We start from the raw sequence: 20,554 nt of genomic DNA, 5'->3' as shown, positions 1-20,554 counted from the left end.
AGCTAACATTTGTACAGTGTTTGCCGTTTACAAAGAAAGCGCTGTCCACTCCATCGTCTCTGTCTCAGAAGTGGGGTCACGATCTGAGGGCTCGAGCCCCAGACAAGCAGGCTGCGGTCCTGGGAGAGCTGTGGGTGGCCGTGCTGACAGTGGGGCGGTCTCACCTGGGTCTGCTTCGCTTTGCACCAGAGCCTCCGCTGCAGGGGCTGCACCCTGTCTTTCCTGGCGTCCCGCTGAGCTTTTAGCACAGGCCTTACGTTGGCCTTCCGCAAACGTGGCCTGCACAGAAGCACGAGCGCGTGGGAGACGAGTGAGGGTGTCAGTGTTACCTCTGTGAATCAAACATGTCTAACCCAGTGTCCAAAGACAGCCTTTCCAGGACGTCTGTGAATCCCTTAAAACCTTGGGCAAAGCATGCCATGTGCAGGCTTACGTGTGTGTCCTTTTCAGGGAAGAAGGCGTCCACCTCAGTTTTCATCAGCTCCTCGGTGGGGTTCATGACCCCGATCAAGTTAATAATCACTGCCTTCAAAACTTAAACAGCCCCACATCTTAAGCTTTTATCTGGCCTTCTTAACAGAAGGTAGAAATCGTTTAGAAAGTTAGGCTCAAACTCTGTTACCTGAAGGATATCAACATTTCAGGTCTAAGCTAATCAAATTTGGTTTGTTAGAGCTTAAAACGAATGAGCTTGACACTTGGGTTTCAGTCTTCCGATTCCTAAATCACAGCTCAGTCCTGGGGCTGCGGATTTCACTGAGCCCCGCCAGGCATCTTGAAAAGGCCCATGATGGGCGAAAAACCGCAGGGAATTAGCGCGTCCTTTGGTCCATCACTGTGTTCCCTGTGCTCTTTGTTCCTACTTCAGTCTGAATACAGCTCCTCCTTCACAGGTTAAAATATTTTGTGTCCTCCAGCTTGGAGAGAGTTTCTCAACCCAACTTTTACATCCAGGAGTGTTATTTTCTCACAAGTGACACCCCCATCTGCTGCCACACTGGCTGCTTCCTCTCTGCCTCTGTAACTGTTGTGTGTGTCCTGTTAGCATCTGTCGTTGTGAAGTCATTGGGGGCAGGTTACAAAGAATCACAACGTCAGAACAGAGGACTCTCCTAGGACGTACTCACACCAGTACATAAGCTAATGTAAAGTATAATTTTTATCACTGAGTACTTTGCCGTAACATGTGGTAGAATCAGACAAAGTAAGCCACTGTCCCTCATCCAGGGCTTATCCTTGTACACCTCTCATCTTTTACAATAAAGTCAAGTAATGTCAGAAGGAGTGCGAAGTGAAAAATGTCTAAAAGTGCACAAAAATGTTTAAAAGTGCGCAGCATAACTTTTAGTCTGCAAAATGTCAGCAGAGGAATAATAGTTTATAATAAAGTGCCAGTTTTCACAAATTATGACTATTTGAAAGAAACAAAAGTGTTTTTAAGTCAAAGCAAATACCTTACGTTATGGTATAGTAGCTAATGAGAATCATTTATTCATCAAAGAATTAGCAAACATTGCCCTTCCTTGGCTGACGTAGAAGGGCCCCAAACTGAGCAGCCAGGTTTGAATTCTTTACTACTTTTTGGTCACATATTATTGACAGGATACACTGATGCATGGATACTTTTTTAAGAGCTGTCCTTCCAATTAAATGTTTTAGAAGCAAATGATGAAGTGTGATCCTTGCACTTTTTGCACATATCTCATTAATTATACCATCATTCTAAATATTTACAATGTGTTCTTTCAAATATTTGTAGATATAATAGAAAGCACGTCTCTGACATTATATGCCTTACTAAATTGACACTAGATATTCCCATGTTTACACACTTACATATGGTTAATGGCTCATGTTACCTATTAAAGTTTCCTGTTTCCTGATTTAAAAGATATTGAAAGGTTGAAGTACTGAAATGTTTATTTTTGACCTCGGGATCTTACCGCTTCATAGAGTCACACGTAAATAGGCTGAATACTCATTTTAACGCCCCCAAACCCACTTTTTAGCATCATTGTGAAACGAAGGTTCCATCGGCCGAGGTCACGTTGGACACTTGGCGTGGCCGGCGTGGTGGCCGGTGACCTCTGCCCCAGGGAGGAGCGTGGAACGTAAACACCGGTTTCTACAGCAGCTTAGAGCCGGGATTAACTTGGATCATGTCGTCTTCTGCTTTTAATGAAATTCCGTCCCTTGTATTTTCATGTTTGGAAGAGAGTCCAAGTTATCTCATGCTAATTTAGTCCGGCCGTGCCCTCGGGGGTGTCACAGGCTTCCCTGACCTCTCCAAGAGGGACGAGGGGCATGAAGCATTCCTGAGAAACTGGAGTGCGGCAGCCCCCAGAGAGTTTGCAGCGAAACTTGCTCCAGACTCGCCGCCAGATGCTCGAGTCCCCTTTCAGCACTTGCCTGACATCTCTGTCAGCCTGTCTGGCTGCACGGGAAGGCCAGTCCGGGGGCTGGGGGAGGCCCAGGACAGGACTGTCCGTCTTTGTCGTTTGCGTCTGAAGTACGTCCGCGAAGGCGGGAGGAGCCGGGGAAGCAGGGCCCGATTGGCTTGTCTGTTTTTCTTCTTTCCTGGCCGCCAATTTAGATGAGATGAATTGGTATTCCTACTCCCCAAATAATGAATTCCCTGATTTTCGGTGACCGAAACTGAAGGGTGGTAGGTGGTGGGTTTTTTATCGGACCTCTGCGACTAGTTACTTTGTAATGATATTAGCTATCGTGCAAAGGATGTTTTCTCTTGTGCATTTAAGGAAATTTGGGGCAAGGGGGTGTTGGAAAATATCTTTCTGGTTTTAAAATTATATCCTCTCTGTGGTTTACGTTTCCTACATGAAGGATTTGAGACGAAGCGGGAAGGGAGAGAACCCCGTGCTGTAAACACACCGAGCAGCCGCGCTCCCGTCTCGTCCCTTGTTTTCCTGTGAAGCGAGTGGCGCTCAGCGTGCCTGGTAGCGGCCACGTGAGGAGGGTCTGCAGGTCCTGCTCGACCCGACACCCGGGTGGGACCCTCAAGAACAGATCCTCCTACTGGGGTCCTCACCGCCTGCATCAGAGCTGGGCCCCGGCTATGCTTTGTTTAGTCCAGGCAATATTTAAAATTTTCTTTTCTTTTTTAGCTAACAGTTAAAATTTGAGAGGTTTTTTTTTTTTTTTTTAAACAAAACTCTCAGCTTTCAGCATTTCAGATGTATGACTTCTCTGATATAACCAGAAGACCTGGCGAGGCTCCTTCCACATCCCCGTACGGGGACCGTCTTCTGCGCACAAGTGCTCAGAGACCCTTCTGCAAGGGAATGTCCTGTGCAGGCCACCAGGGGTGAACCCTGAAGGCACTGGAGTTGTGAAGCTGTCTTGGACTCTTTCTCCAGTGCTGTGTTAAAAAAGAGAAATCACTTTTCAAAGTAAAGTACCTTGCTCACCGGAAAGTCCTTCCTGCTTTTTGTGTAAGAGCAGATACTTAAATATTACACTCATTTCTTCATTGACCTACACTGTGACTCTCAGGGCCCTTTGTCTCCTACGTGGCAGCCTGGAGAGGCAGCTGGCCTGGGAGGTGGACGTGGGCCCCAGCGCCAGGCCCGCCTCTCGCCATCTGGAACGTCTCGATGGAGCCCAGTTTCCTTACCTCCAAAACCTGAAACAAATTTCCCAACTCTCGAAAGTTCTGTGATCTTTGCCACTTTTCAGTTTCCAATGATTCAAGACATAGTAGCTTAGGTTTCCTAACTTAACCTAGTGTCTCTGTCAAACAGAATTAATCATGGAATCAAACATGTTGCTGCCCTCAGAGGGGCTGTGTGTCACAGACCCTCAGGTTCTGTGTAGAGGTTCCCTTTGTAAAGACAAGGGTCCTTCAGATAATCACCCCGCCTCCATCTCCATCATCTTCATAAAGCGCAGCGAGTCTGTGGGCCGGTCTGACCGCTGTGACGGAGGACGTGTGCGCTGGACATCCGGAGAGAGGAGAGCCCGGGGGCATCTCGGAGGACCCCTTGACATTCAGGCTGGAAACTGGGAAAGGAGGAGGGTCCCACGTTGAGCCTGGGACGTGACTGCGCGAGCCCCTTGCGTCCTGGCGGTGTCCTAGGCCGGCGTGTGCCTGGGGGGTGCAGTCACGGGGCTGGAGAGGCTGGTACAGGGGGTGTCTGCAGGCAGCCGCCTATCAAGCCTCAGCTCCTGCCGTTTCATGCAGACGGGGTGGACGGGGTGGACGGGGTGGAAACCGGCCCCAGGGTCAGGAAATCTGCCTTCTGTTCCTTGTTGTGCAGCCGCGACCTTTGGAAGGTCATTCCCCAGCCCTTCTCAGTTTCTCCATCCGTAAAATAAGACGGTGAAATTAATGTGCTTTATAAGAAACGTTAGGGAAATCCTTCTGATTATTTCCATGAGAACTATGGCAGATGAACATTTCATGGGCCCCCACCTTGACCCCCTCTCTGGCACACTGTCCAGGGCCCTCGTCTCTGGTTGGAGGGGTTTCTCAGAGCCCTGCCTTCCTGCCGTCTGTCCATGGGTTCTGTTCCCACCCTGGTGACACCTCCGCCCCCCAGGAGGAGAGGTGGTGGAGGCGGGAGCTCCTTACGCCGAAATAAACAGTAAAGTTTGGAGACGTGTAGACCAAAATAATTAGGACAATGCTGTTGAATGAAAGATGGCATTAGACTTCTTGTTATACTTACGTTGGAATCCGGTCCCCAAAAGCACACTCTCCAGTTAACTGATTTGTTTTAAAAGGTTTGTTTGTTTCAAGATTTCATTAGTTGAAATCTTCCGCTCACGCCTCAGTTCAGGCTCTATTTATGGGCTTTTCTACTTCCTTGAGAAATGTTGGAAAAACATCTGTTTTTCTATCAACAACTGTTGACTATTTGGGAACAGTATAACACCAAGGAACGCGAACAATAATGAATGAAGCTAACTATCTAGGAGAAATCAGTTCAAGCTCCCCTGAAACATCTACCTGTATAGCACAGATTTATTTTCCTGAAATAGCAGAAACCCACACATAAGACAAATATATAAATTACCAGGATTTTTTAAAATGTTTTATTTTATTTATTTATTTTGGGCTGCGTTGGGTCTTCATAGCACATGGGCTTTCTCTAGTTGGGGTGAGCGGGGGCTACTCTTCGTTACGGTGCGCGGGCTTCTCATTGCGGTGGCTTCTCGTTGCGGAGCACGGGCTCTAGAGCGCAGGCTCAGTAGTTGTGGCACGCAGGCTCAGTAGTTGTGGCTCGCAGGCTCTAGAGCGCAGGCTCAGTAGTTGTGGCGCACGGGCTTAGTTGTTCCGCGGCATGTGGGATCTTCCTGGACCAGGGCTCGAACCCTTGTCCCCTGCATTGTCAGGCGGATTCTTAACTACTGTGCCACCAGGGAAATCCCTACCAGGATTTTTATACTCTTTCAAAACTTGCATATAGCCGACCTGCTTTGGGCAAGGAATCAGAAATTCTTAAGGATGGAAATGTTGAAATTGCAGATTTCCATTCTAAAACACATTTTTTTTTAAAGAATTAGTGCTCTGAAAAAGCTGTGTTTTTGTGTTAAGAGTGATAACGGGCTGTGGAATCATCACGTTGTATCTTGGTGATCGTGATGGATCTCTGATCTCTTCAGCACTAGCCAGGCGTTTTCTCTAATAACGTTATCCCTGGTAATAACAGTAACGTTTTGTAGATCACAAAGCGCTTTCAAGAGATGCGCTAATAGGATCCCTGAACCCTGTGACGTGCGAGAAGACCAAGCGTGAAGTAAGTGACTTGCCTGGCGTGATAGGCCCAGAGTCTTAGGGCTTCTGTCCGCGTTCTTTTCACTACGTAACCTTGAGACTGTCCTCGATGGCCCATTTTCCTATAAAACACTTTGCTTGGGAAGACGCGTCGCTGTGCGAGGCCTTGTGGTCCTGCTGTCTGGGGGCGCTGGGTGTGTGGGCCTCACACCACAGGCTCAGCTTATGGAGTTGCCCCACCTTGTAAAAAGGTGACAGCGGATCACAGAAAGGTTCCTCGCCTGCCAGCGCCCAGTGCTGCTGGGAACAAGGTCGGTGTTTTCACTCTTTTTCCTGTGCTCCTTCGTCCTCAGCCTCCACTTCTAGCAGCAGGACGAGTTGGCATCAGCTGGGTGCTGTCCCTGCTCCCCCTGGACCCTCCGGACGGGCCGCCAAGAGGGGCGTCTCTGCTAAAGCAGGTCAGGGGCCCAGCAGGTGACGCGGTTTCCCCAAGTGGGGAACACCGCTCGCTTTTAGAGGCAAGCGCCCCAAACCCATCCCTTTTCTCAGAGGTCCTGACCTAACACGGAGTCAGAGACCAAGGTGACTCGTGGGACTGAGATGCTCGTTCTGGTCGCCTGGGAGGTGGCCCTGCGCCATCCCGGCTGGGCTGCCGGGCTGTTCCCAGCCCAGAGCTTCCACGGGAGGCATGAGCTCGCTTGTCTTTCCGCCCTTTGTGTCCTGGAGTCAGGCGTGCAGAGGCACAGGCGCCGGGGGTAGGCAATGGGGCAGCCCCGGGCTCATGCCCCGCCCACCAGTCCTGTGGGGCCACCCGTGGGGGGGGCACGGGATTTCTCTCCCTGTCTGGGGAGAGCCGACTTCCTTGGAGACTTAGTTCACGGATGCTTCAGCCCACTCGTGCGATCCTTTCACTGGACCCTGAACTGAATTTGTTCTTCTTCATTTTTCTTACGAGGCTTCGCTCTGGCTGACGGTGGAGGGCCGGGTGGGAAGGGCTCCTTATCCGCTGTCTGGTCTGGGGTCGGCCCGGTGGCTTTGGTCCAGCAGCACCTCCCTGTGTGTCCCCTTTATCTGTCCCTCTGTGATTTTAGAAGGAATTTCGTAGAAATGGGAACTGGAGATTCGGTGTTGATTGAGCAGAAAGTGTGATCGTCACACTGGCTTATTTGCAAGAGCAGTAAAAGGACACTAAATATTCTGCCTGCACACGTGTTCCCGCCTGAAAATTACTAGCCTCTTAATTTATGATTTTTGGAGCAAATGTTCAGTAACTGTTCTTAAATCAACAACATTGATTTAAAAACAAAATTATCAGCATTACCTAGTGTCTCACAGAAAAGAAAAAACTCTAGCAGATCACTTCACATTTAGCTTTGAGATGTTATCAGCCGTCAGCTTTCCAAGCACCCTTTACCCTTGGTAAGTGCAGTGCAGTGAAAACGCTAGCACGTACATGGACGTCCAGCAGACTCAGTTCATCCCGGAGACCCAGCACGTTGCACACCTTCCTGGGAAGGTTCATATCAATCACGGAGAAACATCTGTCTTCCGTAAACACCACCCCAAGCGCCCTCCTTCTCGGAAAGTTGGGCCGAGGGAACCAGCGCAGATCCCCTCCCTGCCAAGCCTTGCGTCACGAGCCTTCGTGATCAATAAGAACATTGTGGTGGTTGTTTCAGAGCTGATGTAGTTACTTGTCTGCAAGCCGACACTTGACTCAAAAGGCTGGTCTGGTTTCTGTGGTGCAAGTGTGGCCTTCGCTGGGCCTGTCCTGGCACCGAGCTCTGGGACTGCTCTGCCCGGGCAGCAGCTGGGCCCATCCCTCAGTTTCATAGTGAGTAACCCATCAGCCGGACCAGCGCCTCTGTGAGAGGACACGGTGTCTTTTCCGTCAGAACCACCGTGGCCCGTTAGTTAGTAGGAAGGAGGGAAAGAACAGAATGGAAAACCCATCAGATGCCTGGCTGTGGGCTCTTCAGTTCTGGAGAGACAGAAAATGTGGTGGCCCTGCTTTTCTTAATAACTGGGATAAATGCAGATAGTGGTAGGCCATTGAGCATCTAAGGATGAGATGATGCAGAAATGCATGACTTAGAAAAAGTCTCTCCGTTCATAGTTGAGATGCACAGTGTTTCTCGGCTTTCCTGTAATCGGTTGATATGGTTTGTATATTAATTAATGTCAGGCTCTTAGAATTTCCTCTTGGAGTTTCTGTCTTCCTCCTTGAAAACTTTCTGTTTCATTTTCAGGGAAATGGAATCCTTTGGGTCTTACTGTTGAAATATAGTTTTGTCGTGTCCGATATTACTTTTAATTTCACCAATTGCGGGGTAAATAAACCATTGTGCAGTTGGAAAAAAAAAATTGGCAGAAAGGCAGAATATGTTAAAGACTCTTGCTTTTCATTGCAGGGAGATTTCCCAACTGCAGCGGCTCTGTTTTATTCTGCCTCTGGCTAACATCTCAAGATCAGTCATAGAGCTCCACGCAGATACTTTCATGTATTGGAAGAACAATATTTTGACACTCGTTGACACAGCAGAAAAATACAGCCCTGAATTAGTGTTCAGGAGGACAGTGAAGACATTGTCCGTTCATATGAGATGCATGTGAAAATGTTGTGTTGTGTTAACAGAAAAGATGCCCCTCAGCCCTTGACCGTCAGCGTTTGCCGGGAGGACCGCTTCTGGTTCTTCACAGGATTAGACAGCTTTTTATTCTTAATCATGGAACTTGAGCAGTCATTGTACTGTCAGACTACAGAAAATTTTAGTCACCAAAAAATACAGGTTTATTCTCCAGAGTCTAGCAATTTGAGTTAAGCTTCTCTCAAGTTTTTGTTTGGTTGTTATTTTCTTTTTTGGGGTGGGGGGCTACTTTAGAATATTTAAAGACTTGTTATGTTAACTATTTTGAAAATATTAATTCAGTTTATCAAAGGCCTGATTTTCTAAATTTCATCTAAAGTTATAAAGACTCAAAAAAAAATCTGTCACTATCTATGTGTTTTTAAAATAATCAAACTTTTAGGAGCTCTCTTGATTTTTTTTTTTAATTTGAAGAACATAAAGGAGCTTTTGGTTTAATTTTCAGCAGTGTGGAGGGGCTGTAGTCTGTAAATTACTGGGTTTTTTATATGTAGTGGAATTTCTCTCCTCCCGTGTCACTAGGCTCAAATATTACTGCTACAAGAAATGTTTTCTTAAATAGAACTAGCTTCCCTTCCCATCTCTCTCAATCAAGGACACTACTGAGTCAGCATCTAGGAAATAATTATGATAACAGAAACATTACAGTCATGGGCAAGACCAGGTTAAAAAGAGCAACTTAACCTCCCAGAAGATCAAAGCTTACATAGTGTTTCTGTTGGGGTGTTCTTGTATTTAGCAACCAGAAATTAAAGGCAGAATGATTAAATCTAAATCTATTCAAGCATAGTTTTAAGAGTATGGAGGGTAGAGTGACTTTTAAATTGAAATCCTGATTTCTGTGAATCAGGATGCTGTGGTGAAACACATTTGAAATGAGTTTCAATGAATGCGTTGAATGGGCACCAGCTCGCCGGTGACAAGGATGCTGCGTGTGCCGGGCCGAGGTCCTCAGGGATGCTGGACGGGCAGGCGCCGCGCTCGTGGGTCTAGGAGCAGACGGATGAGCGTTCTCAGAGCCCTCCCGCCGCGAGGTGTGCCCGCCGCCTCCCCGCTCCTGCCAGCGGTCAGCGGTCACCCCTTGGTCCCGGTGGCTCGGGGACGTGGCGTTCCTCCCTCCTCCCTGAGGATTCTGGGGCCCGGGTGCTGCCTTACCCCTTGGACCTGCCTTCTCGGCGCTGATGCATGGCTGCCCCCCGCCCCATGGAGGGACTGGTCCCCAGCTGTCTTCCTCCGAGCTCGTGGCACAGGGAGCAGAAACCAGCTCGAAGAAATTCAGGTGGAAAAGGAGTCATCCCAGGGGGCGCTGGGGCGCGTCCCAGGCCGGGGCGGTGGAGTCGCTTGCCGTGCTCCGGGCGCCTGCCCCTCGCTCCCCCCATGCCTGGGGTCCTGCCCTCCCTGCTTCTCGCCCAGCAGGTGTCCTGCCCTGGGCTCTGAGGTGCTCCTTCTGCCTCAGGCCTCCCCCCCGGCCTCAGCAGGGCGCTGACCCCCACTCCGGAGTCAGGCATCTCCGGTGCCCAGTGCCATCCTGCGCATTCAGTCTCTGGGCCTCTGATCACAGGCTTTTTTGAGACCCCGATTGGCCCAGAATATGTCTGTGTCCACCGTTGATATGGGACTGAGAGTGGGGGAGGCACTGGGACGGGCCCCTGGCTGAGCGTAGCTCTGGCCTCACGCCTCCAGCTCAAGCCGGGGGTGGGGGGTGGGGGTGGGGGGGCCTGCTTGGGACGGAGGTTGTCCGGAGCTCCCAGGCCTGATGTCTCCTGGAGGCTCGCTGGAGTTCATGTCTCAGAAGTTCCCCCTTAAGTCAAATGCTGGGCTGTTAGAGCCTTTTTCCTGCGTAAAGGGTGGATGCCCCTAAGCCAGGCTCTGCATCCCCCGTGTCTGCCCCCACCTGGCATCCTCCAGTGCCTGGCACTTTGCAGGCTTCCGTAAATACTTGCTGACCGACAGGTCCGGTCCCCGGGCTGGTCCGCACAAGTCCACGCAGCTGTTCCTAACGACCATTTAGAACAGCAGAATTTCCACAGGAAAATGCATGGGAGTGTAATGCAGTGAAAAGAAAATGAAGCAGGGGATTGAGGCTCTCGTCCCACCTCCGGCCAAACTAGCTGTGTGACTTCAGCCAGATCACATAACCTCTCTGGTTTCAGCTGCTTCCCCGCCTTTTTATGAGTTGAATTGAAAGACAGCATCTCTGAGGTCCTTTCCAACTATGGAAGTCTGTGGCTGTGAACAGAATGGGGATTAAATTCACTCCACCCTTTCACTCTGCATGCCATGTATGGACGCAGGACTTTGGTCCTGGAGATGAACTAGGTTCTCCCAGGTGCCAGGAACCCTCTCCAGCTGCGTAGCCACCGTCATCATCATCATGATAAATAATAGTCCTTGAGCGCTTACTCTGTTCCAGGCACTGTTCATATATTAGCTAATTTCATCCTAAAAGCGACCCTACAAGGTTGGTGCCATTATTGTCATTTTTCTGAGGCCCTGGAAGATTAGGAACTTTCCAGAAGTCACGCAGTGACTCCTGGAGCCGAGGTTTAACCCGGGTGGTCTGACTCCAGGTCTGAGGACCACAGCACGCGCTGGTTCTCGGTGTGGTCCCCAGACCAGCAGCATCAGCTTTGCCCTGGAACCTGCTAGAAGTGCAGATTTTCAGCCTTCACCCAGGCCTACTGAGTCGGCCTCGCTGGGGCTGGAGGAGGCCGGCAATCTGTGTGTTAACCTCCCAGGAGGCTCTGATGCACACAGACTCCAGCACCCCTGCCTGCTCCCTGAGCACCGGCTGTCATTGTGCCTGTAAGCGTCTCTCTGGGTCTTTGCTCCCCACTGTTCCCACTGGGAGGCAGGGGTGTGGTGTCACTGCCCATTGGTACACGAATGAGACAGGCATTCAAAAGTCAGATGGTCATAAACTGGGAGCTAGTTAGCCCACTTCTCAAGGTCTGTCTTCTAGTTGGCATCACCGATGTAGTCACTGCAGGAAAAGTCAGGTGGTGGAGACGAGGAAGGAGGGAGGGGAGAGGATGATCCGCCAGCTGTGTCCCAGGGTGAGCAGGCCGCCTCCACGAAGCCCTGCAGGTTGAGAGGCGGCGTGAGGGCAGCACACACACGAGAGGGGGGCCCTTCTCGCTCTGCGGGGCGGCTCCGTGGCCCGGCTGCCCCATGAGTGCCTGCCAGCCTCCTGTGTTCGTGGGCATACAAGGGGTGCCCAGGTGAGCTGAGATGTGCTGCGAACACAGAACGTGCACGGGGCTTCCAAGGCTCAGTGCATAGGAAAACAGCGTAAAATACCTTGATAATGTTCTCTATTGAAACGACGATGTACTGCATACATTGGCTTATAAAGCATTAAAATTAGCTCTGCCCTTTCCTTTTCCTTTTTTAGTGTGGCTAATAGAAAATGTTAAGTTATATATGTGGCTTGCATTGCATTTCTGTGGGGCAGCACCGTTTTAGGGAACCTTAGCTTGTAAAGTCCTGCTGCGTTTCCCTTAATGCACATAATGTGATGTGTTTATCAGGGTTAGTTACCGGTAACGATGGCTGTCAGTACTGGAACCCAGAGGTCCGTGGCGAGGCTCGGGCCTGTCACTCAAGGGAGCCCAGGACCAGCCCAGAAGCTGGGCCCCTCAGGTCAGAGTCAGACGAGAGGCAGAACTGGGTGCTCAGGACGGCTTTGAGGGGAAGGTCACAGCGAAGTCAGAGCTGCTTCCCAAGGGTGAGTTGAGGCAGCCCTGGGCCGGGAGCCACGAGCCGGGAGTGGCGGGCAGGTGGCCGGCCGTGGGCGTGGAGTCACTTCCTGCTGTGCAGCTGAGCCAGGAGCGAAGTCTGGGTGGCTTGCCGGGCATGTGAGTGGGAGCAGGTATTGGAAGCACCTGGAAGGGGTAGGCGGCTGGGCTCCAGGAAACAGCACTTCTGGGAAGTGTGTTGTGACAGTCATGGTGCCGGGGCCCGTATGCCAGGTGTGAGTCCCTGAGCTAGTGTCAACCTGACCATCACTGCACGGTGCAAGGTAGGCAGAGCTGTGCAGGGACACTACAGCAGAGGCAACAATGCTTATGTTAAAGGCAAACATAAGGATTTCATTGCTGTATTGAAACAGCTGAAATTACAGTCATCACAGGACTGCCCGCCCATCCTAAACGCCCTGTCACAGTGTGACTTTACTGCTTTTCTCATGGCGGGGGTGGGGGTGGGGGGGCATTCCCCTTTGTCTGGATTTGGGGGGGCGTTCCCCTTTGTCTGGATTCGGGCTCTGCCTGCCACAGTAGTCCATGGAGGGGCACGGCGGGGCCTCCCGAGGCTTTAGGAGGCCTTGCAGATTCTGTTTTCTAAGGAAGCTGGGCCAGGCTGGGTGAGAGGCTGCGGGGACAGGACACAAGGAGGAGGGCTGGGGGCGGTCCAGCACGGAGGACCCAGGCCTGTGCGGGAGGCCATCTCGGCCAGCAGCCTGGGAAGCAGGGAGGAGCCGTCCTCCCGGATTCTGAACTCAGGGTCCTGAGCAGTAAAAAGGCTTAAGCCAGAGTTTCGGGATGGCTGATTAAGCAGCAGCCTTTGTCTGTATGTGCGTTTTCTCTTATGGTTCTTTCCTACGTTGTTTACGTGGTCACATAACCTTGGGTACATACCATGCTTCATGTGCTCACTCAGGGCATGTTGTGCTGGGCATACATGTCTGGCTGTAGAATTCGCTCAAATTAATTTCCAGTCCTAAAAGTCCCACACAATGACGTTCCATAGGGCTGGACAATGTCTCTATCGATGCCCAGCCTTTCCTGCAGGACGGCGGGAGGGACCCGGTTTCATGTCGGGGCCTGGCCTCCTGGCTGAGGGGCAGTGCAGACTGACCGGGGTTGGGCTGCTTGGGGCCCACACTCACCAGATCAGTGCCGGGAAGTGAGGTCAGCCGTGTCCCGGGGCAGAGAGTGTGCTGATTTTGGAGAGAGGGTTTCGGGAGGACTTTAAAGTGGAGCTGCAGGCCTGCCCTGCACTTTCCTTCTCCTCACACCGTTCCACAGCAAGCATGCAGCCTTGTTCAAACAGGAAGAGTAATGGGAAAGCTGAGTGGGCCTGGGGAGAGGGCTGCAAGGGGGGACAAGGACCAAAACGAGACAGACCAAAAGCACATACGGGCCATAAGGAGTAGCAGCAAAGGCAAATACCACGGATTCAAAGAAGCTTACAGGCAGCGCAGTTTGGTTCCATTTGCCAGAAGCCGAGGTGGGCAGATTAGAGCCTGTGGGCCAGTCACGGGTTGTGTAAATAGCACGGCCGCACCCACCTCTTCCTGTGTTGTGTGTGGCCGCTTTGTGCTCCAGCGGCTGTGTTACAGTGTGTGGCTCGAAAGCCTAAAGTGTTTACTCTCTGGCCCTTTCAGAAAACGTTTGCAGACCCCGGACTCAAAGGAAATAAATGAAGGAGTTACGCGAGAAGTAGTCAGTAAAGACACGGACGAGAGAGAGAAAATCATTCCAGAGGTTGAAGTCACATTAGCAAGAAAACTTTAAATAAGTGTTATTAGAAACAGGTGAACAAGCAGGAGGACATCACATAAAATAATATGGAAGAGAACAAGGATAAGTATGATGGGGCAGCAAGTAACAGACCTGAACACAGAAGAAAAGAGATACAACACATGCATAATTGGTGTGCCTGGAAAAGAAAAGGAGTGCGTGGAAGCATGGAAGAGATAAAATGTACTCAGAGATCAATAAATAACTACGCTACCTGACTCTGCATACAGAGAGAGCAGATGGTGCTCCAGAAAACTGGGTCAGAGTGATTCCCAGAGGACTAGAGCTTTCAGGCTGTATGTTGTGACCCCCAGCCTCGGACTTCGTAGCTTGGTGGACCTGGCTGGAACAAAAGGGCAGGGCAGTGCAAGTGTTGGTCTGGCCTCTTTCAGTGCATTGGTATCAATGTTGAATGATATGTTAATAGCAAGAGCTAGATAGCCTTCTAAATTTGTTTTATTATTTTTGGTGTTTTTAAAAATGTATCACCTAATGATTTTTTTCCTGTCCAGTAACTTTGTACTTTTAAAATGTCTAAAAGACCCTTAATCAAAGGAATCCACGAACAACAGTATTTTTACCCATGAAGAAATTAATAGACTGAGGTTTTGATTTTATGCTAGATGATTTTCTCAATACAGTTGTGTTTGTTAGTCGTTTAGTACCTGTTTCCCAACTATGTCAGAGTAAGGGGTACGCCCCCCGGGCTAACCCGAGCTGTGTGCATCCCACAAAGCATAAGACCCAGCCTAGCCCAGGACTCCTTGAAGTCCTGATTCAGACTGAAAACACCAGGCTATCATGATGAAAGCAGCTACTGAACAGAGCTGAAAGAAAATGTATGTGAACGGTTCCACACTTAGAATCCTTTATGGGAATTTTAATCTCCATTTGTTCAAATGCCTCTGATTTTTATTAGAATCATTTCATAGAATTTCTCGCTTATTTTTATACATATATTTATACATGTATGTATATATATATTCATGTACGTGTATATGTTTAGATTATTTTTATGACAGTAGCCCGTAAAGCACAAAAGCACAGGACTGAAAAGGCAGCAGTCAGATGAACATAGTTAAACATAACCTTGATTAACAAATCTCGTTATTCATGGATGACAGCTCAGTTAATAAGTGTCCGTGGCTTGGATACTGAGCCGGAGGTTAATGGCAAGGTGGAAGCAATTGTCGAATCCAGGTTTTCAAGACAAACACACATCCCAGCCCGAAAGGCACGCGTGGAATCAAGGCTAGCTGGTCGGCTGTGGTGATGCCCTTTGGCTGTTCTCCACCACTGGTCCCGCTGGGAGCCACTGCAAGCTCCTGGGTCCAGGAAGGAGGAGGCCCCTCCAGCGTGACTTCCACGTCGTGACCTGTTCGGCCGAAGAGCAGGTGTGGGAGAGGAGTATTTTTTTTTTTTTTTGGCGGGGGGTGTGGATTTTTTAAATGAAAGTTTTATTTTGACTTCTCTAAACTAGGTTTGTAAAACAGATAGATTCGCTGTATAGTTACAAGAGAGCACATATCCACATGGAGCGGGTACTTATAACCACCTAGACTTGGCCTTCAAGCGTCAGTGACGTGGAGTCGGGTTCCCCCTGGACTTTATATGCCTTAAAAGCAAGATGAATATGGGACATGGTTGGAGAACTGCGCTGTTCATTTGCCATCAGGAGACATTTCGATGTTGAAGAATCCCAAGCCTTGGTGCACTCCTCCCTGTGGGATGGATTAAAACATAAAAAGCAGGCGATGTTTCCGTTTGCACTGGTGATCAGGGCAGGGCAGAGGTAATTAAGTGTGTGAGGAGGTGGGGAAGTCAGTCGTATCCTTATGGGGCCCCTCATTCCGGGAGGGACGGGCCCAGAGTGCAGACGCCTGAAACCTGTCACCTCAGGAGCGTTTCTGCACCGGAAGCCGGAGCTGGGTAGGGACTTGAGCACGGGGTGGCCGGCCGAGTCGTGGGTCACATAGCCCGCATGTGAACAGGAAGGTGAGGAGAGGTGAACCTTCGCCTCGGCCGTGCCATCCATCAGGGAAGAAATGGACCAGATCAGCGTGTGCAGCTGCGTGAGGACGTGCAGGCCGGGGCGCTTCCCACACAGGGGCCTTTGTGCTGGACACGACTGGGCATCGCGACGGGCCGCGCGGCCCCGGCTCGCTGGCAAAGTACTAACCCACGATCACCGCAGAGCACCAACTTGTTCATCTGGTCTGGAGTGTCACCGGCCTTCATTTACCAGTCAGAGACGATTCATTACGCTCAGTGGAAGTTCAAACAAAGCCTTTCCCTCTGCGTTTTAAAACCAGTAAACTATTCAGTAATAACAAATAAATCTGGAGCTGTACATCCTTTCCCGCCCATTCCCAGGCTGGAGTCTGGGACAGGATGAACTTTAAAGGAAATGCCTAGAAATTGGTAGGTCAAAGGCCGCGGATGGTCGGCTGGAAAAGAGAAGGGCAGCTTCTTGGCACTCAGCTGTGGTGAAAGTGAGGCCCCTGTGCGCCCGGATTCCCGGTGGGGCTGGAACGAGCACCAGGGGGCTGGTGCCGGTGTCTCAAGTAATCCACCCGCAGCCAGTCATCGTCTTTTCTCCCTTTATTTTTAGCAGCCCTTGCTTTCTTTCACATGATTAAAAATATGGTTTTTTCAAAACCATTCCAGCCCAACATAGTGTTTAAAAGAAATAAAATAAGCTGAGCAGTCCTGAAAGACCTACTTGAAATGTTATTTTTAGAATGGAAAGTCAAGTAAAACACCCTTAAGTACATACACTAATCCCTCAGAAAAACGTTCAGATAGAAATTCTAGCCAGAAGCATAATTTAATTTTTCCTAAAAACTTCGGAAGCATTTTGAAGAAAGCCAAAACGTGCGTCTGTGTGTGTGTGTGTGCGTGTGTGTGTGTGCACGCACACGTGTGTGTGTGTGTGTGTGTGCGTGTGTGCACACAGCACGTGAGAGGGTCAGCTTAGTTGGGGAGGTGCCCAAAGGGCAGCTCGGGCCAGTATAGCCAGCGTGCCATGCCATCATCCCAGGGAAACCTGGAGAGACACAGGCCATGCCAGGGCCCAGGACGGAGGGTTCCCAGGCCGAGGAGGAGCGTATTCCAGGCTGGGTGGACACCTGCAAGACGCGGACACCAAGAGGGGCCTCTCGCCTCTGCTGGTGCCCACGACCAGGGCACCTTCGAGGAGCTGAACGGCCAAGGGCGCTGGCCCAGGGTCTGACCCTCGGGGCCGCACGCACCATCCCGATGAAGAGGACAGCTTGCATTTTGTGCCTTTTTAGAACTTATCAAGCTTTATTATTAATATAATTCATGTAAAATTTTTAAAGTGTTATAAATAAATTCATCAACTATAATCTCTCAGTGCAAAACAAAACTGCAGATCTTTCATGAATGTGAACAAACCCCTCTCCTGCCAGGACGATTCCGTCTGATGCTTCTCAGCACGTCCCTGACCTGCGTCTGCTTCCAGCGTCCCACCCGGGGGCCGCCTCTCCAAGGCGTGTGAAATTGCCGAAAGCCTTGTCTTCTGCAGGACAAAAATACAATTTAAAACAATCTGGAAATAGACCGAAATATTCACAAGAAAAAACTTCGAGTACAGGAGAAACGTGCGCGTTTCTATTTTTTAGAAGGCTGCCATAAATTGAAATGAATAAAGAAGAATTAAACTTTACTTAAACTAAATCAGCAAAAACTTTGCTGACTGTGTTTTCTAAAAGAAAATAAGCGGCTCCATTGATCTCAGAAACCTAGTTTTCAGCTTATCCCACGGCAGCTGGGGAGACACCAACCAGTAGTTTTCTATAGATGTTACAACAAGAGTTCAATGCACATAATATTGGGGACTCTGTGTTCTAATGAGGTGACTATTGCTTTCACCTATTTTATTTGGAAAAGTGGGTGTGAGTGATGAAAAAAATTGATTTTTAAAAAATTTTTTATTGAAGTATAGTTGATTTATACTGTGTTTTAGATGTACAGCAAAGTGATCCAGTTATACATGTATATGTGTATATACACATGTATATTCTTTTTCAGATTCCTTTTCATTACAGGTTATCGCATTGAGTTGTTTCTTGTTGTTTTTTGTCTCAGATTTTTTTCCTAAAGAGACTGCTGTCAGATACCAGCTATACTTAATTTTGTAAGATCTCCATCTTCTGTCTGTGTAAACAAACCTTTAAAATCAGTGCGTGGCTGCAAGCTATAGAACCTCCGGGCCCGGCTGCTACGGTGGGAGCCGTCTGAGCTGTTTGGGGGCCTGTTTTGGGTCTTTCACCTGCAGCTGGACTTCTGGCTCTCCTTGAAAAAGCCTGTCTGTGAGATGCGCCCACCGAGCCCCTGACCTTCAAACACAGCTGCTGAAACCTTAACTCTGCGCAGACGTCGTCACTGCCGATAACTTGTTAAAAGTGCTGTTCGTTATGTGACTGTTTTTCCGTTAAGGATTGTTGAACATTTTGCGTTACCGTGTCACCGCAGGGGTAGATTTCCAACTTTACTGTTAAGAAATTTGGTCCTACTTTGGAGGATAAACACCTGTCCTTAAATGATGTTTTCTTGCCTTCCTTCCATGATTCTTAAATAGCCTATGAAAAGGTTATTCAGTGCAGACGCTCTTCAGCGTCTCCTACGTGTGAACTGTAGTCCAAGGTCCTGCTGCAGACAGAGGTGCTGCAACAGCTGCCCGGCCTGTGCACCTGGGCTGTACCCAGAGGTCCCCAGATGATTCTGTCTCACGTTAGAGTTTGAGAACCACAACTGCCGCGGTTAGGATAGTGGACTAGATTCATCGTCACTGTCTGGCTACACAGGTTAAAGCATCTAAACAAGGAGGCCGTTAGCCCTTGGTAGCCAGGGTCACCACACCAGAATCCGAGGAAGTGAAACTTCACCAGTAGCTCACCCGGCTTCCCAGATAATCAAATAATTGCTTTGCTCTGTTTCGCTTCACTTCTACTCTGTAAAAGCCTTGCCCCCCTGTCCCTGTGTGGGGAGCCTCCTGAACACCTTTGGAATCAACGTGTGCTCAGATAAACTCCTGAGAGTTTTGCGTGCCTTGGTTTACCTGTTAGCACTGTCCCTGTCCGTGATGTGCGTTGGTGACGTGATAGTTCCCGAGGGGCAGCTGGGTCCAGCTTTCACGTGGCTCTGCCTCTCTTTCTAGGCCATGTGGCTGATGCTACAGAATGATGAACCCGAGGACTTTGTCATAGCCACGGGGGAGGTCCACAGCGTCCGGGAATTCGTAGAGAAGTCGTTTCTGCACATCGGAAAAACCATCGTGTGAGTATGACTGATGGACGTTTGTCAGACGTGTGCTCGCTGTTCTGCCTGCATTTTGTCTTTTTCCCTCTTTGCTCTTGTAAAGCATGAAGCAGGGACTCGGTCCCAGTTATAGTGAGAGTCAGATGTTTGTCACCATCCAAACTCAGTTTTTTAAAAATTTCTTTTCTCTTCTTAATTTTTAAATATGTTTTTAAGGTTTTTACTTTTTCAACTTTAAATTTTGTATCATGGTTTACACTCAGTTTACTAGGATTTTACTGTTGCTAATTGCTCTTAACAGATCAATGTGATAACATAAAAGTTACACAAACTTTTTTCAGTACTTTCACTTTATATTTAAAATTTTTGAAACCATAGAAACTTACAGAAAAGTTTCAAATACATGACCAGCATAATTCTTTTCTCTGAACCATTGAGAGTAGGCCCCGTCCCCCTGACTTCTGTGTGTATTTCCTATAAACAGAGACACTGTCGAACATGAATGCAGCGCAGCCGTCAGGGTCAGGAAGTGGCGCTGCTGAGCGAGCACCGTCTCACCCGCAGGCCTCACCCGAGTCTTGCAGCTGGGTCAGTGCTCCACTTTATACCACACGATCCACACACCACAGCTACTTGTTGCATTACACAAATTTTGAAGTCAGATTTTCATTGGAATATTTGAAAGATTGGGGGAAATCCTTCACTACAGATGGAAGGTTCTTTTTTGGTGATTGTATTATTGAGATAAAATATACATAACATAAAATTTACCATTTTAATAGTTTTCAGGCATACAGTTCGGTGGCATTACGTATATTCACAGTGTTGGGCAACCATCACCACCATCCGTCCACAGAACTCTTTCTTCTCCCCAAACTGAAACTCTGCTCCCATTAAACCCTAACTCCCCTCCCCCTCCGCCAGCCCCTGGCAGCCACCATTCTACTCTCTGTCTCTGAGTGTGATGACTCCAGGGACCTCATATCAATGGAATCACACAGTATCTGTCCCTCTGTGACTGGCTTATTTCGCTGAGCCTGATGTCCTCAGGTTCCATCCTGTGTCAGCACTTCACTCCTGTTTAAGGCTGAGTAATATTCCATTGTGTGGATGGACCACGTGTTGCTTATATCCATCATCTGTTAACACCTGGGTGGCCCCCACCTTTGGGCTGTTGTGAACGATGCTGCTGTGAACACGCGTATACAAATATCTGTTTCAGTCCCTCCCTGCTTTCAGTTCTTTGGCTTATAAACTTAGGAGTGGAATTTCTGGGTCGTACGGTAATTCTGTGTTTAACTTTTTGAAGATCTTTCAAACATTTTTCCAAGATTCACTTTTAAAATATAAGAAAGGACTTCCAT

General features: G+C 49.1%; 1 protein-coding gene across 3 annotated transcripts in view; it reads left to right on the top strand.

Annotated features, from left to right (window-relative positions):
- GMDS (GDP-mannose 4,6-dehydratase) overlaps positions 1-20,554 on the top strand; it is a 485,716-nt gene that overhangs the window by 374,062 nt on the left and 91,100 nt on the right. For all 3 annotated transcript variants that reach the window (XM_027128223.1, XM_027128225.1, XM_027128224.1), the window contains one exon: positions 19,090-19,208. In XM_027128223.1, coding sequence (XP_026984024.1) covers positions 19,090-19,208 — 119 coding nt within the window. The remainder of the gene's footprint in view (positions 1-19,089; positions 19,209-20,554) is intronic.

This window comes from Aethalodelphis obliquidens, unplaced genomic scaffold (genome assembly GCF_003676395.1).
Source record: "Aethalodelphis obliquidens isolate GAN/ISIS:26980383/991018 unplaced genomic scaffold, ASM367639v1 scaffold34, whole genome shotgun sequence".
NCBI lineage: Eukaryota > Metazoa > Chordata > Mammalia > Artiodactyla > Delphinidae > Aethalodelphis > Aethalodelphis obliquidens.
Note: the sequence above shows the minus strand (reverse complement) of the source record. Positions and strands in the feature narration are given on the sequence as shown.